The sequence below is a fragment of the Aulonocara stuartgranti genome, assembly GCF_965226115.1.
Source record: "Aulonocara stuartgranti genome assembly, chromosome: 14".
Classification (NCBI taxonomy): domain Eukaryota; kingdom Metazoa; phylum Chordata; class Actinopteri; order Cichliformes; family Cichlidae; genus Aulonocara; species Aulonocara stuartgranti.
In genome coordinates, this window is record NC_138950.1 from 8,509,843 (window position 1) to 8,523,563 (window position 13,721).

Consider the following 13,721-nt stretch of genomic DNA (forward strand, 5'->3'; position numbering starts at 1 on the left):
AGCTGACTCCTCAGGACTTGCCTGACCCTCTGCAGGTACTTGGTGGTTGCAGCTTTTCTAGCGGCCTCTTCATGGTTCCCATTCGCCTGCGGGATCCCCAAGTACTTGTAACTGTCCTCTATGTCTGCAATGTTGCCTTCTGGTAGTTCAATCCCCTCAGTTCTGACTACCTTCCCTCTCTTTGTTACCATCCGACTACACTTCTCCAGTCCGAACGACATTCCAATGTCATTGCTGTATAGCCTGGTAGTGTGGATCAGTGAATCGATGTCTCGTTCACTCTTGGCATACAGCTTGATGTCATCCATGTACAGGAGGTGGCTGACAACTGCTCCGTTCCGTAGTCGGTATCCGTAGCCAGTCTTGTTAATGATCTCACTGAGGGGGTTCAGGCCTATGCAGAACAGCAGTGGGGACAGAGCATCTCCTTGGTAGATCCCGCACTTGATGGTGACTTGTGCTATGGGCTTGGAGTTGGCCTCTAGTGTTGTACGCCACATCCCCATTGAGTTCCTGATGAAGGCTCTTAGGGTCCCATTGATCTTGTACAATTCTAGGCATTCCAGTATCCAGCTGTGGGGCATTGAGTCATAGGCCTTCTTGTAATCAATCCAGGCAGTGCACAGGTTGGTCAGTCTGGTCTTGCAGTCTCGGCTGATTGTTCTGTCTACCAGTAGCTGGTGTTTTGCGCCTCTGGTATTCTTGCCAATTCCTTTCTGTGTCCCGCTCATGTATTGACCCATGTGACTGTTCATCTTAGCCGATATGATGCCTGACAGGAGCTTCCATGTAGTACTGAGGCAGGTTATTGGTCGGTAGTTGGAGGGGACCGGTCCCTTCTTGGGGTCCTTGGGGATCAGGACCGTCCGGCCTTCAGTTAGCCATTCCGGGTGTATCTCGTTAACTAGCAGCTGGTTCATTTGTGCTGCCAGACGCTCGTGGAGTGCAGTTAGCTTCTTCAGCCAGTAGGCGTGAACCATGTCGGGCCCTGGTGCTGTCCAACTCTTCATACTGGAGACCCTTTCTTGGATATCTGCCACTGTGATGGTTACTGGACCCTGTTCAGGGAGGTCGCTGTGGTCTGCCCTCAGATCCTCTAGCCACTGAGCATTGCCGTTATGGGTTGCATCCTTCTCCCATATGCTCTTCCAGTATTGCTCCGTCTCCAGCCTTGGTGGTGCTGTTCTCTTATTGTTCCCTTGCCACTGAGAGTACACCTTTGCTGGTTCTGTGGAGAACAGCTGGTTTATTCTCCTGCCTTCTATCTCTCTGGTGTACCTCCTCAAGCGGCTGGCCAAGGCTGTGAGTCTTTGCTTGGCAGTTTCCAAGGCCTCAGGTATGGACAGCTTGCTGTATTTCTTAGGCACCTTATTCGTCGCACCTTTCTGCAACTCCGTTAGTTGGCTAACCTCTCTCCGTGCTACTTTGATCTTGCCCTCTAGCCTCCTTCTCCATGGAGGGTACTGCCCCTTGTGGCTGTTCAACTTGTAGCCAAGCATCTCACTGATCACTGCTGCCGTATTGTAGATCAGCTTGTTAGTGTCGGTAATCGTGGTTGTAGGTATTGCCCGTAGTGCTGCATTAACATCATCTAGCAGACCTTCTGAGGGTACTTCACGTAATCTTGGTAACCGGCTACGGGGGATCCAGGTTTCAAGCTTGGCCATGATCCTATTTTTCAGGTCAGTTCCTCTCCTTCTCCTATCACACTTGGGGCTATGTACCCAATCTCGGGTGGGGGTGATGATATCTCCCCCCTGACCTGGCGTCCTGACTCCTCCTTGCCGTAGCATTTGTGTTGTACCTCGTCAATCTCTAGCTGTGAGAGCAGTCCCTTCTTTCGAATGTTGGAACACTGAGCTACTAGTTGTTTCGCCGTCATTGTGGATGTTGGGTATCGAAGAATCCATAGGTCCCTCATCCTATTCATGTAGCCCCTTCCGCCGGGGTTACTTGCGTAGTAGCATTCCAACAACGCCCTGTTTTCGTCCCTTGCCCACCGATGCCTTCTTGTTCCAGTAGCCCACTTTTCGTCAGGGTGCCCTGGTTCCTCAACACCTGACGCGGACCTTGTTGATCCGGGCGACGTCCGAGCCGGCATGCCTTCATATTTATCTGTCTCGCTCATGTCTGCGGTAGGCTTGCTTAGCATAGGGGGTCTAGCCTTAGGACCCTTACTGGATACAGACGCCCCAGGCAGGAATCGAACTTGCGATCCTCTGTTCCAAAGGCGTGTAGTCTAACCACTACGCTATCCAGCTGCTATATATATGTATATATACACATATATATACATATACACATATATATATACATATACATACACATATATATACATATACATACACATATACATACATATATATATATATATATATATATATATATATATACATACATATATCTCTCTCAAGTGAAATCTGTAACCCACAGCAAACTCAAAGGAAGAAACTGAGATGAATCAGCTCTGAACTGGTGTGATAAAAATACTACTTTTTTGGGATAGGTCACACACAGTGAAGCTGGCAAAAGAACAGAGGCTTATTATAAAGTCCCCACTCACATGAAAAATACACACATTATACTCCTCCTGTTACATGGCATTTGTTTAATATTGCAGTGCCCAGCAGTCTAAAACTTAATTTATTGACTGTATTTAAGACCAAAGATTATTTGGTTTGGATTTGGAGTTTTTGACATTAAAAAAAATATAGATATTGCCAGCTGTTTGTTTTAGTACATCCATTTTTAGTACAAATGGAGAATGGAATTACTGGCAGTGCTTGAGTTTTACAGAATAGCCAGAGTTAAGAGGATGTATCCAGCAGGGTAAAATAATGTCAACAAAAGAAGCACAATCCCAAAACAGATCATATATTCTCTGTGAGCTTTCAAAGTCAAGCTGTGCAGGGTGGATCGTGTATTTCCCAGCTTTGCGTTTGAGTCTCCCTTTTAACAGTCAATTACTGTCTTGGTTGAAATATTGTCAGTTAGTAATTTGTCAAGCTCAAAAGATTAGTCGTGTTATTATATAAAGGAACTAACTAACTAACAAGGACAACATTACTCTGAGAGGCACTGTAAGTGTGCACTGTGGTGTAACAAAGGAAAGCCACAGTCTGAAGATTTAAAATTAAAATTAAATTAAAAAAAGACATGTGAAGGATACTTTCCTGGAGCTTCTACAGCCACCCTGTAGTCCTGGAAGCTCTTACTAGGGTGGAAGTTGAAGATAAAGAGCACATTTGACCTGTCAAACACAATGACCTTGTCCTCTTCATGCCTGGCACTGACAAAGGCCTGGAGGGGGAGAGGAGAGAGAAAGAAAAGCTAATAAAGTATTTCTTCATGAATAGTCATTACCTTTCTCATCTTGGATTTAGAGAATTATAATGGAGCACATTATATCAGTGGACTACACATTTCCAAACACACTAAGAGACATTCCCACATCAAATTTTGGGTGGCAATCATCAGCAGAAAGCAGCGGCCCTGGGTAGCGCAAGGCAGACACTGTCAGCCCTAGACAGCTGCACATGATAAAGCCGCCACTCTCCTGTGGAGCGAGCTACTGTTAACGTGTCATTAGCAGAGATTATCAATGTCACCCCACCCCCTATTTTTAGTGCCTTGTTCCCCAAGCCAATTTCAGGGCAGCAAATTCACGGCTGAACGAGAAGATAAGCACCCCGACAACTGGACCAGCAGAGAGGATGGAGGTTAAGAAATGAGCTGACAGTCTGGAGTCTTTTCCCAAGTCCATTTCTACATGAGAACTCTGCAAATTCCAAGTAAAGCCAAGTTTCACTGACCGGCAGTTTAATCTGAAGCCATGAAGTCTTGACCAAATTAGAACACAGAGCTAGTCATAAATAAAAATAAGCATTAAATGTCAATGTAATCATCTGTCTTCGTAGTTTAGGAATATATTCTGATTATAGCCTAATCTGTAAATGTTCATGGAAAAATAAAAATTATAATGTAATAATTTTCAAGTGTGGAACAAGAAAAATACCTATTTAGGAGGCCAATAAATGGTCCCCCGATATGAAAGCAAAACCCTCTAGTATGACATTAGGTCACAGTCTGTCAAATTTCTGTCACTGCCAGCAGGATCCCCCTGATTGGGAGCTGTTTTGACTGAAACTTAGCCAGGCAATAAGAGCTTATTTTTGAAGTCAGCAATCTGAATGAGTAAATTTTTGCTAGTCCACTGCTAAAATCCAATATTTGCACAAAATGCTATCCTCTTCTCTGCTCCCTTTTCTTCGTTAGAACTTATATTAAGTCAGCTGCAGTCCAGCGCACCCAGCGCAGTTGGCAGAAAAATTGGATTTAACTTTGGATATGCCACAGGCAAACATTTTCCGTTTCCGGAGAGATAGGAGACATCGAAAATACATTTGAAGATGTAACCTGCTGCTGGAAAAGGCAAAAATAATGATTTGACTTTTGCCCCCAAGGTTTTCTATTGAAAACTATGTGAATGAATCACTGCCTCACGTCCAAACTGCTGATTCCAATGACCTTATTATTAGGAAAAAACTATGCAAAGTGCATTTTTTCTGATTTGCTGGATTTATAGACCATTTTTACGATTTCCATCAAAAACTGACTAAAGTTTCATTGCAAGCGATTAAAAGCATCTTGGGTATTTCTAATGGTTGGTGTCAGAGCTATAAATTATTTTTGCTTTATTTGCTAGTGAGTGCTGCTTTATCGTAAAATACATTCAGAGCTGCACACCTCAAGGAAGAGGAGTTTTAGTTCAAGCCCAAAAACTTTGGCCTTTTAAAACTCACAGATGCACATCTTCAAAGACACATGCACAAATCTCACTTTTCAGCAAAGTCCCTGCATGTTTCCATTTCTGCTTAGTTCATTTACACCAGGGACAAAAAGGAGAACTGCTGACATATCAGCTTATGCTTCTTGTTTTAACTACAAAATGCCCTTGGATCCTTCCACTACAGTGAAATAGTGAACTAACCGAGCTATAGAATTTTCCCCACTAAGAACAATTACCTTGGCAATGTCACTGATGAGCCATACAAAGGATTTCGCCTCATCTGGTTATTATAGAAGAATCTCTGAACACTTATTGGCCTTATCTGCGAGTGATGTTCTGATGTTCTTTTTGTGATATTGTTTCATTCTGTGAATAAGAATTTCTTGTCTCAGCTGTTTCTGTGTGCACAGACACTGGAACACAGGGTCAGCCACACAAACCACTAGAGCTGATTTATTATCTCTTGTCTGGTCTTCAGGGCACTTACTCAATATCTTATGAGTAGCTTAAGTTTTACATAATGCCTATATTGATTAACGCCTCTACTTAGAAACTTCTTTTTTTTAGAGATAATATCTGTGTGTACCATTTTATCCAAGTACTGACTAACTGATGTAATGCTACATGCTATTACAAGTAAAAGACAGGCATACATACATATGTATATAAGGCAGCATCCATGAAGGCATAGGGATGCATTCGTGCATAGAGTATTGGTTACTTTGAAGATTTTAATGCTATATTAATTAAATGTATTAATGTTAAACCACATGTTTATATTTTGGAGCAACATACGCTGCTTTTTCTACACAAGTACTTGCTTATTTCAGCAGGATAGAGCTAAACTGCATTTTGCATGCACTACAAAAGCACAGCTCCATATTAAGATCTGAAATTCATACCTGTCACTCAGTGACAAATATTTTGATATTATCCAGAGCCAACAAAGGATGCCTCAAATCCAATAATAAAAACTTTGAAAACAAGTGGTCTCCTCATATTTCGAACAGCTTCCTATACAAGTAGTAAGAAAAGAAGACGTGATACAACACAGTGATAAACATGCCCCATTTCCCCATACTATTTTTAATGTATTTCTGGCATCAAATTCATGAGTATATATTGCTAAAAACAAGAACATTGTATTATTGAGAAATATAAGGCTTATATGGACTCAATGGTGGCCAATCTGAAAACGATGTCTCGTATATCTTCAAACGCATGATGTCTGCTGGTTTATTTGTTAGTACATATTCTGATTAGTTGATTTATAGACTTAGATTATAGCAGCAGAGACAGGCTATCATTTCTCACCAAATCTGTCAGTTTGCTGCCAGTGGACGTGTTTCGCAGTATCAGGATCACCCGTTTGATAAACCAGACTAAAACGGACAGTGAGGATTAAAAATTTGCTAACATCCTGCCCTCCGTTCAAGAGTTAAACAAATCCAAAATCAGATATCTGTAGAGTTTCTTTCTGCAACCTACAACTCAAGACATCATGTAAATACTGTATATACAGTAACCAGTTATCCATCCCTTATTTATTCCATAATGATTTTAGCAGTTTTGCACCATTGCATGTATAAATCTGGTAATATTCTGTATTGGTGTTGTTATATTCAATGTTTGTCCTTATTATGTTATGTGCATTGAGAGCAATGAAAAAGTCCAAGACATTTTTCCCCAAGATAATATTGCTATAGTATGTCTGTGAAGGTTCTCAGTCATCCAGGTCATCGTAGTCAAAGGAGCTTGCAAAGAAAAGCGTCTGGACTTCTTTAAGTTGCTTGAAGACATTTCACCTCTCATCCGAGAAGCTTCTTCAGTTCTAAGGTCAAATGGTGGAGAGTCCCAGATATAAACCTAGTGGGAGTATCCCCCCACAGAGGGACAAAAGGACCCCCTGATGATCCTCTAATCGCCTGAGCCAAGGTGTGAAACTGGGTGTGGGTCCCAATCAGCCAGAGTTTCGGGTGTGTTCATTGTGAAACCTGGCCCCACCTTATCATGCGAATTCCTGAGATCAGATGGCCCAGGATGTGAGTGGGCGTTAAGGCGTCTGGGAAGGGATCTCAAAACTGGATTATAGATGGTAGAGAGTTGGTGTCGTAAACCACCGCCTCTGTTCAAAGATGGTCGCTCACAGTGGACATAGATGGCTTCTTTCACTCCTCTTTCAAACCATCTGTCCTCTCTGTCCAAAATGTGAACATTGGCATCCTCGAAAGAGTGTCCTTTATCCTTAAGATGCAGATGGACAGCTGAGTCTTGTCCTGTGGAGGTGGCTCTTCTGTGTTGTGCCATGCGCTTGTGAAGTGGCTGTTTGGTCTCTCCAATGTAGAGGTCTGGGCATTCCTCGCTGCACTGTACAGCATAGTTTTGGAGTTTTGTCTTTCGGGTGAACCAGTTTTTGTCTGAGCGTGTTGCTGGGTCTGAAATAAACTGGGATGTCGTGCAGGGAGAAAACTCTCCTGAGTTTTTCGGATACACCGGCTACATAGGGGATGACAATGTTGTTGCGTCTGTCTTTCTTATCCTCCCACGCTGGTGTCTGATCTTCTTTTCTGTGCCTCTTTGCTGACTTTAAGAATGCCCGTTTAGGATAGCCGCACGTTTTGAGTGCTTCCTTTACATGTGTGTGTTCCTTCTTTTTTCCTTCAGGCTTAGAGGGAACATGTTCTGCCCGGTGGTGTAGGGTCCTAATTACTTCAAGTTTGTGTTCCAGAGGGTGATGGGAGTCGAACAGGACCTTAGAACTGAAGAAGCTTCTCGGATGAGAGGTGAAACGTCTTCAAGTAACTTAAAGAAGTCCAGACGCTTTTCTTTGCAAGCTCCTTTGATTGCTATAGTATGTTGAGACACTCAAATGACTATTTAAAGATCAGATGAAAGCCAGATTGTTCCTTAGTGTTCTTGACATAAATACATCTCAACAACCTTTCAGATATTTGTTTGGCAACAAAACGCACAAAGTGAAAGTCTAATCACATATACATGCTCTTTGACCCTCCATAAGACACATACTGCTAAATCTGGCTGTAGAGCACAGCACAACTGCTATTACAGAACATCATTTATGTTCGAGATGTCTTAAGTGTACATTATATAGCTGTGACCTACTGTATGATTTTACATTAAATGCACAGAACCAAGAAAAACAGCACTCACAGTATGCCGCAGGTCAGCTCTCGTGCCAAATGTATTCACTTTCCCTGCCAGTAGCATCATTTACGATCAGCATTCCTTCTCATTTACCCAGCAGGCAGCACACAAATCAGTAAGGCTGTGCTTTTCCTTTGCCTTACCTCCAAAGCTCTGTCTCTCATCTACTTCTAAAGGATGTAGGAGCCTCCAGTAACTCAGAACACACTTTTGACTGATAGGCCAATATGCAGAAATTATCCGTGTGAACCAGGCATGTCTCTAATTATGCCCTCTGATATTTTTTTCTACTCTGCTGCATTTGTATGTCTGTCGAGCAGCACTCCGCAGGACAGAGTGTAACATAGCAAGGTGAAGTAGCTTTAATCTGGGGACTGATTCCCAGGGATGTGAGGGAAGGTATTTTTGAATCAATTACACACACTCACTTCTAATCCCTGTCAATTTAGCCAAAGTCTCCATTTGCATTATCCCATTACTTTGCTACCAGCACCTCAAGAGAAAAAAAACACATTTTTTTTCCTTCTCCCAGAGGCTTCAAACGCAGGCAAAGACACAAACTTCAGGAAATCTATTACTGTTCAACCTGACAGCAGCCAGAAAAACAAGACATTTACAAAATGAACTCTAATGTGTGCAGGGAAACTTTACAGGTATGTGAAGATAGTGAGCTGAGACTACATTTAATCTTGAAGAAAATAAACCTTTATCAGACTTATAAACAGCTGGTTGAGAAACGACGGGCTATTATTTCTTTTTTTTGCCGTTTCATCACATTGCGTGCATAAAGCCTACTGTACAGTCAACGTGTGACGTTCTTACAGGTGGAGCTGCCAGCCAGCCGTACTTGTCTTCAGTACGGTTCATGTCCCGGTCAAAGGCATAGAGCTGACAGTAGCGCAGGTGATCCATATCTACCAGGTTAAACTGCCGCCGGGCATAGTGGTAACTCTGATTGTTGCCCTCTCTGGGGAAATCCAACCACTCAGGATGGCCAAACTCATTTCCTGCAACACAGAAAGTTTTATTAAAAAAGGTACATAATGAACGGAAAGGCACAGTCTTTGAATCAAAAGACCCTATTATACTGTCCTATATAAGGTGCATTTAGGGTTTTGTGCAATTTTTAACAAGATAGAAAAATAAAAAGATAGAGATCACACTTTTTTCATAACCTGACCAGAAGATACTTACTTTCCTGTTTTAAAGAGAGCTAAATTTCACCAAGTGACAATCATCTTATAACCCAAGAATCTGCCCCAAATCCAGTAGCTTTCATTTGAGCTTCGCCCTTTCAATTTGTGCAAAATGAATTCACCAGGATACATTTTCATCATTAGAATTTAAATCTCAGTTCTTCATAACAACATGAATGTTTCAACTTGGTGTTAGAACCAATACCAAGAGCTATTCAACTCGCACACAAATGAGACTATAATAAACAGATTCATCACTCGCTCATCGCTGTTTAATTCGTGTTTGTGAAAACAATATCTAAATTACTGTCTTATTCTGCCACCTTTCAAATGCCTGTTTGTTCATTTCATCTTTTCCTCATCTTTCACTTAATTAGGAGAAACAAGCTGGAATCTTCGGACTGCGCGCATTTAGCAAAACAGAACACACTCGGTGGAACTTTTCTGATAACAGACCTGATGCTACTATCAAGACACGCCAGAAAGGAGATGAGATAATGAATCCGTCACTGGGTGTCATGACAACATCATAAAACAACAGCCAGGATAATTGAATTCCTGGCAGTAAAAGAAAGACAAACCAGAGACGGAAGATGATGGCAACAAAAATAAATAAATAAAAACGAATAAATAAGGGGGGGGGGGGGGGGGGGGGGGGACCCTGAGTGATGGGATGAAGTGGAACAGACAGGGACTGACAGCAGATTTTAATGAAATACATTATGTAGGTGTTAAAGTAGTAGCAAACAATAAGACATGAACTGCCAACAGAACAAGCACACTGCAGCACTTGCCTAGGAATTAGGGCAGCAGAGAGAGAGAGAAAGTGAGAGAGAGAGAGAGAGAGAGTGCTTTTTCTTCTGACATCTGCATGAATAACAAGCCTCCCACACAAGTGAACTTGAAATGTTAAGGAGAGAATTACACCTCAGCACCACCAGTCAAAAACAGACTTTCTTCCCTGCACTCAACCAAGAGGATTGTGTACACTACTTTATTGAATTGTACTAATATTTCATATATTAAAAGCACAAAACCTATACTTCATTTAGTTGGAGATTAGTGAGAAAGTCAAACATTGCGCACTGCATGGATTTGACTTTAAGTGTTTATTGAAAAATGGTGACTACAGTTTTAGTATTCAATGATATTTAGTTACTGCTAATTGTTTTAATTCATTTATTTTTCTCAGTATTATTGTACAGGGTGTGTATCAAAACTTTTAATTTTACACCAGTTGACCAGTCCATTTTTCAGATCTCATGGTCACAAATTACAATAGTAAGTAGGTGGAACATATAACACTATAAGGGTGCAGAAGTGCTAGTTAATTTTGTGGCAAACAAGTATAGTGTGCCACCTTGGACACCAAGGTCCTGTAAACTTCTTCAGAGATTTTGGTCCATATTGACATGCTGATATTCTCATAGTCACTGCAGGCTGACCATTTGTACATTCTTGATTATGCAAATTTCCAATTCTACAAAGATCCTCTATTGGATTTAGTTCTGATAACTGTGGAGGCCATTTGAGTAGAGGCTGTGCTGTTTAAATAATGTTCAGTTAGTACTAAGGGACCCAAAGGAAAATATAGAAAATATCCACCACAGGCAGCTTAAACTCTTTTTGGACACCAAACTCTGACCCTGCTATCCAAATGTTACAGCAGAAACTGACTCATCAGACCAGGAAACATTGTTTCAGTCTTTTGTTGTCCAATTTTTGCTCAGCCAGTGTGAGTTGTAGCCTAAGTTCCATGTTCTTAGCTCACAGGAATGACACCTGCTGTGGTCTTCTGCTGTTGTAGCCCATCAGCTCTGACTTCACGTGTTGTGCATTCAGAGATAGCTTGAGTGTATGGCCCAGAGAACTGAAACTCACTGGATACTTTCTCTTTTTTGGACCACTCTCTGCAAACACTAGAGATAGTTGTGTGTGAAAATCCCAAGAGAGCAGTCGTTTCTGAAATAATCAGATCACCTCATTCAATACCACATTTTCTTTCAAATTGTGATGCTTGGTTTGAACTTCACAAGGTCATTGTAATACTCACACCCCTAAATACATTGAGTTTCTACCATGTGATTGGTTGATTACAGTAGATATCTGTGTTAATGAGCAGCTTTGTGAGGATCTATTCTGTACCTCATTAGGTGGCCAGAAATTGTATACAGGTGATGGCTTAGTTTCTTTTGGTGTTGATCTTGATTCTGTTTACTGATTAATGAACAGATCCTGCATTGTAGATCTACTGAGATAGGTTTCTCCACTGTTTGAAACGCCACTCCTGTTTTCACAAACTGAAATTTGCCTACACTGTGTGAGCTATAGACTATAAAACCCTTCTGGAAGGCCATGATGTTGATATCATCTGACTTTGTTTACTCATGTTCATTGCTGATATTGATAATGTCAGTCTTGTTCCAGTCTTGTCCTTACATCACTGGGAATTTTGTATGTGGGTGCGAAAAGTTCCCGAGTGCTCTGAAGTTTAAGAGAATAAACAGCAAAATGTATCCTTGCCACCTTCTTGAGTTTATTTATAACACACCTGAAGCCAGTTTTCATCAGCCTGTGAGCTAAAGAAATCTAGGACTGTGTGAAGGCACTAATACAGGAAGTAAAGGCTCTCCTCTGGACATCATCTTTGGGTTTTTTTTCCTCCTGTCTGTTTTATCAAGACAGCTGGGCAATTCCTCCACTGATGTTACAGCTGCTGTAGGCTATGTCTTGGCCCTGGCCACAGGTGGCAATGGATATGTCAGTTGGCATTAACTGCCCCTAAGCAAAAGGACAAGTTCTTCTGAGTGTTCTTCCTCCACTAGGGAGGCTACCTAAAATGCCAATCTCCCCAGTGATCAGGTGTCGTATGAGTCTTAGGGAAGAAATTGACAGTTTTAAGACCATTCTTAATGCATCAACACAATCGTTTTTCTTTGCTCAATAGTTACACGCCATACGTTTCAAAAACAAACAAAAACAAACCAAAGACACTAACGAGCATTTAACTGAAAGGCTCGGACTAAGTGATGCAAAATGATATAATGCTTTTTGGAAGTGCTCCCACGCAGTAATTTCCACTACAGGATTATTGCTGTGCTGCTAGAAGGCTCGAAGATCACGGTCATTTACTATTGAGTCCTTCCCTTGTCCCTTATTCTTACTCTTTTGATGATATTATGTACTACTGATCATAAGACATCCCAACATATTTGCAGTTTTATGCAAGAGATGTTATTCTTTTCCCATTTGTGGCATTCAGTATGTTGTATTTTCACTATTTGAGTAATTGAAAGATTACAATACACATGAAGATATAGTGCTATCCCCATGCTTTGTAAGTGGAGTTGTTTTAAATAAGCATATTAATGCATTTTCAGTGTAAAGAATGTATGACTTGTATACCGAGAACTGGAATAACATAAAAAAAAAAATTACATTGTAACTGAGCTGACAATGTAAACTATGGAAGAGAAGACTGTGCGGAATGAAATATATCATTCCCTCATGAAAAGATACATATTTTATTGTACAAATATCATCACAGTAAGCATATAGTAATCTCTGAGCCAATACATGTAAAAAGGCACAAAGCAATACTCTCAAATGTTTTAAACCCCTCAAGGAACTCCTTCGTCAGAAAGAAAGAAAGAAAAAAAAAAATCTAAATTTAGATGTTATTTCACTGTCAAACGTCAATATTTTATGTCTGATGCATAATGTACTATTTTGCTGTATCCACCCTCAGCCTGGCTCGTTAACATCTACAGCACTTTTGAGTTCCTACATGTCCCACAATGATTTTCAACACGCCCAAGGGAAATGGCTCTGTGTTGCAGTATGTTGCATACAGTATGGGTAGGTGTTGGGAGTGAAAGCACCAAAAGAATCATTGTACATTTTTCTGGTGTAGAAAGGGAGAGGAATGGATCAATGCAGTGGCATGCAATGCACAGTTCAGACTGCAAAAAGCCAAAGAACCTGTTGTAATTCATATACCACTGAGAACACATCCACAAAGATACAAGCTACAAATGCTTTACACAGGTATTCCACCATGGGCAATGTGTATCACAGTCACAGTTCAAAGCCAGTTTTGAGTATGTAGTGTACTCACGGTTGCGAAATTATTATCAAAGACCATGCATTATTGAGGGTCCTCCATAAAACATTAGGGCCCTGCAGGCCAAGGCAGAGACACTGGTAGCTCTACTGCACCTTTACAGACTATTTCTAAATGTGACGTTTTTAGCTTCGTGTCAAGACACTAAACCATAAAAAAATAAATAAAATATTGACACTTTTGCAATACATTGCAATTAAAATGAAAGAAAGGAGGAAAAAAGTATTCTAAAGGCATTAACGGCCTCTAAAGCATGATCTCTACTGTCATTTTTGTATTGTAAAGAAACCTCAGTGGCTTTTATTCATTATATAGCACCAATGCAGGTTTACGCAGGATGAAAGTAACAAATATTGATTTTTTGGTAACACCATTATAATTAAAAACAACAACAAAAATATTCCCAGAATATCTGTACACAAGATATCCACGTCTCTTAAAGGAAACA

At 41.0% G+C, this 13,721-nt stretch overlaps 1 protein-coding gene across 1 annotated transcript in view; it reads right to left on the minus strand.

Annotated features, from left to right (window-relative positions):
* The window catches only part of gbe1b (glucan (1,4-alpha-), branching enzyme 1b), a 102,839-nt gene that overhangs the window by 25,167 nt on the left and 63,951 nt on the right, over positions 1–13,721 (minus strand). Inside the window, exons 13-14 of the mRNA XM_082502524.1 lie at positions 8,777–8,961; positions 3,170–3,300 (exon numbers count right to left, since the gene is read on the minus strand). Coding sequence (XP_082358650.1) covers positions 3,170–3,300; positions 8,777–8,961 — 316 coding nt within the window. The remainder of the gene's footprint in view (positions 1–3,169; positions 3,301–8,776; positions 8,962–13,721) is intronic.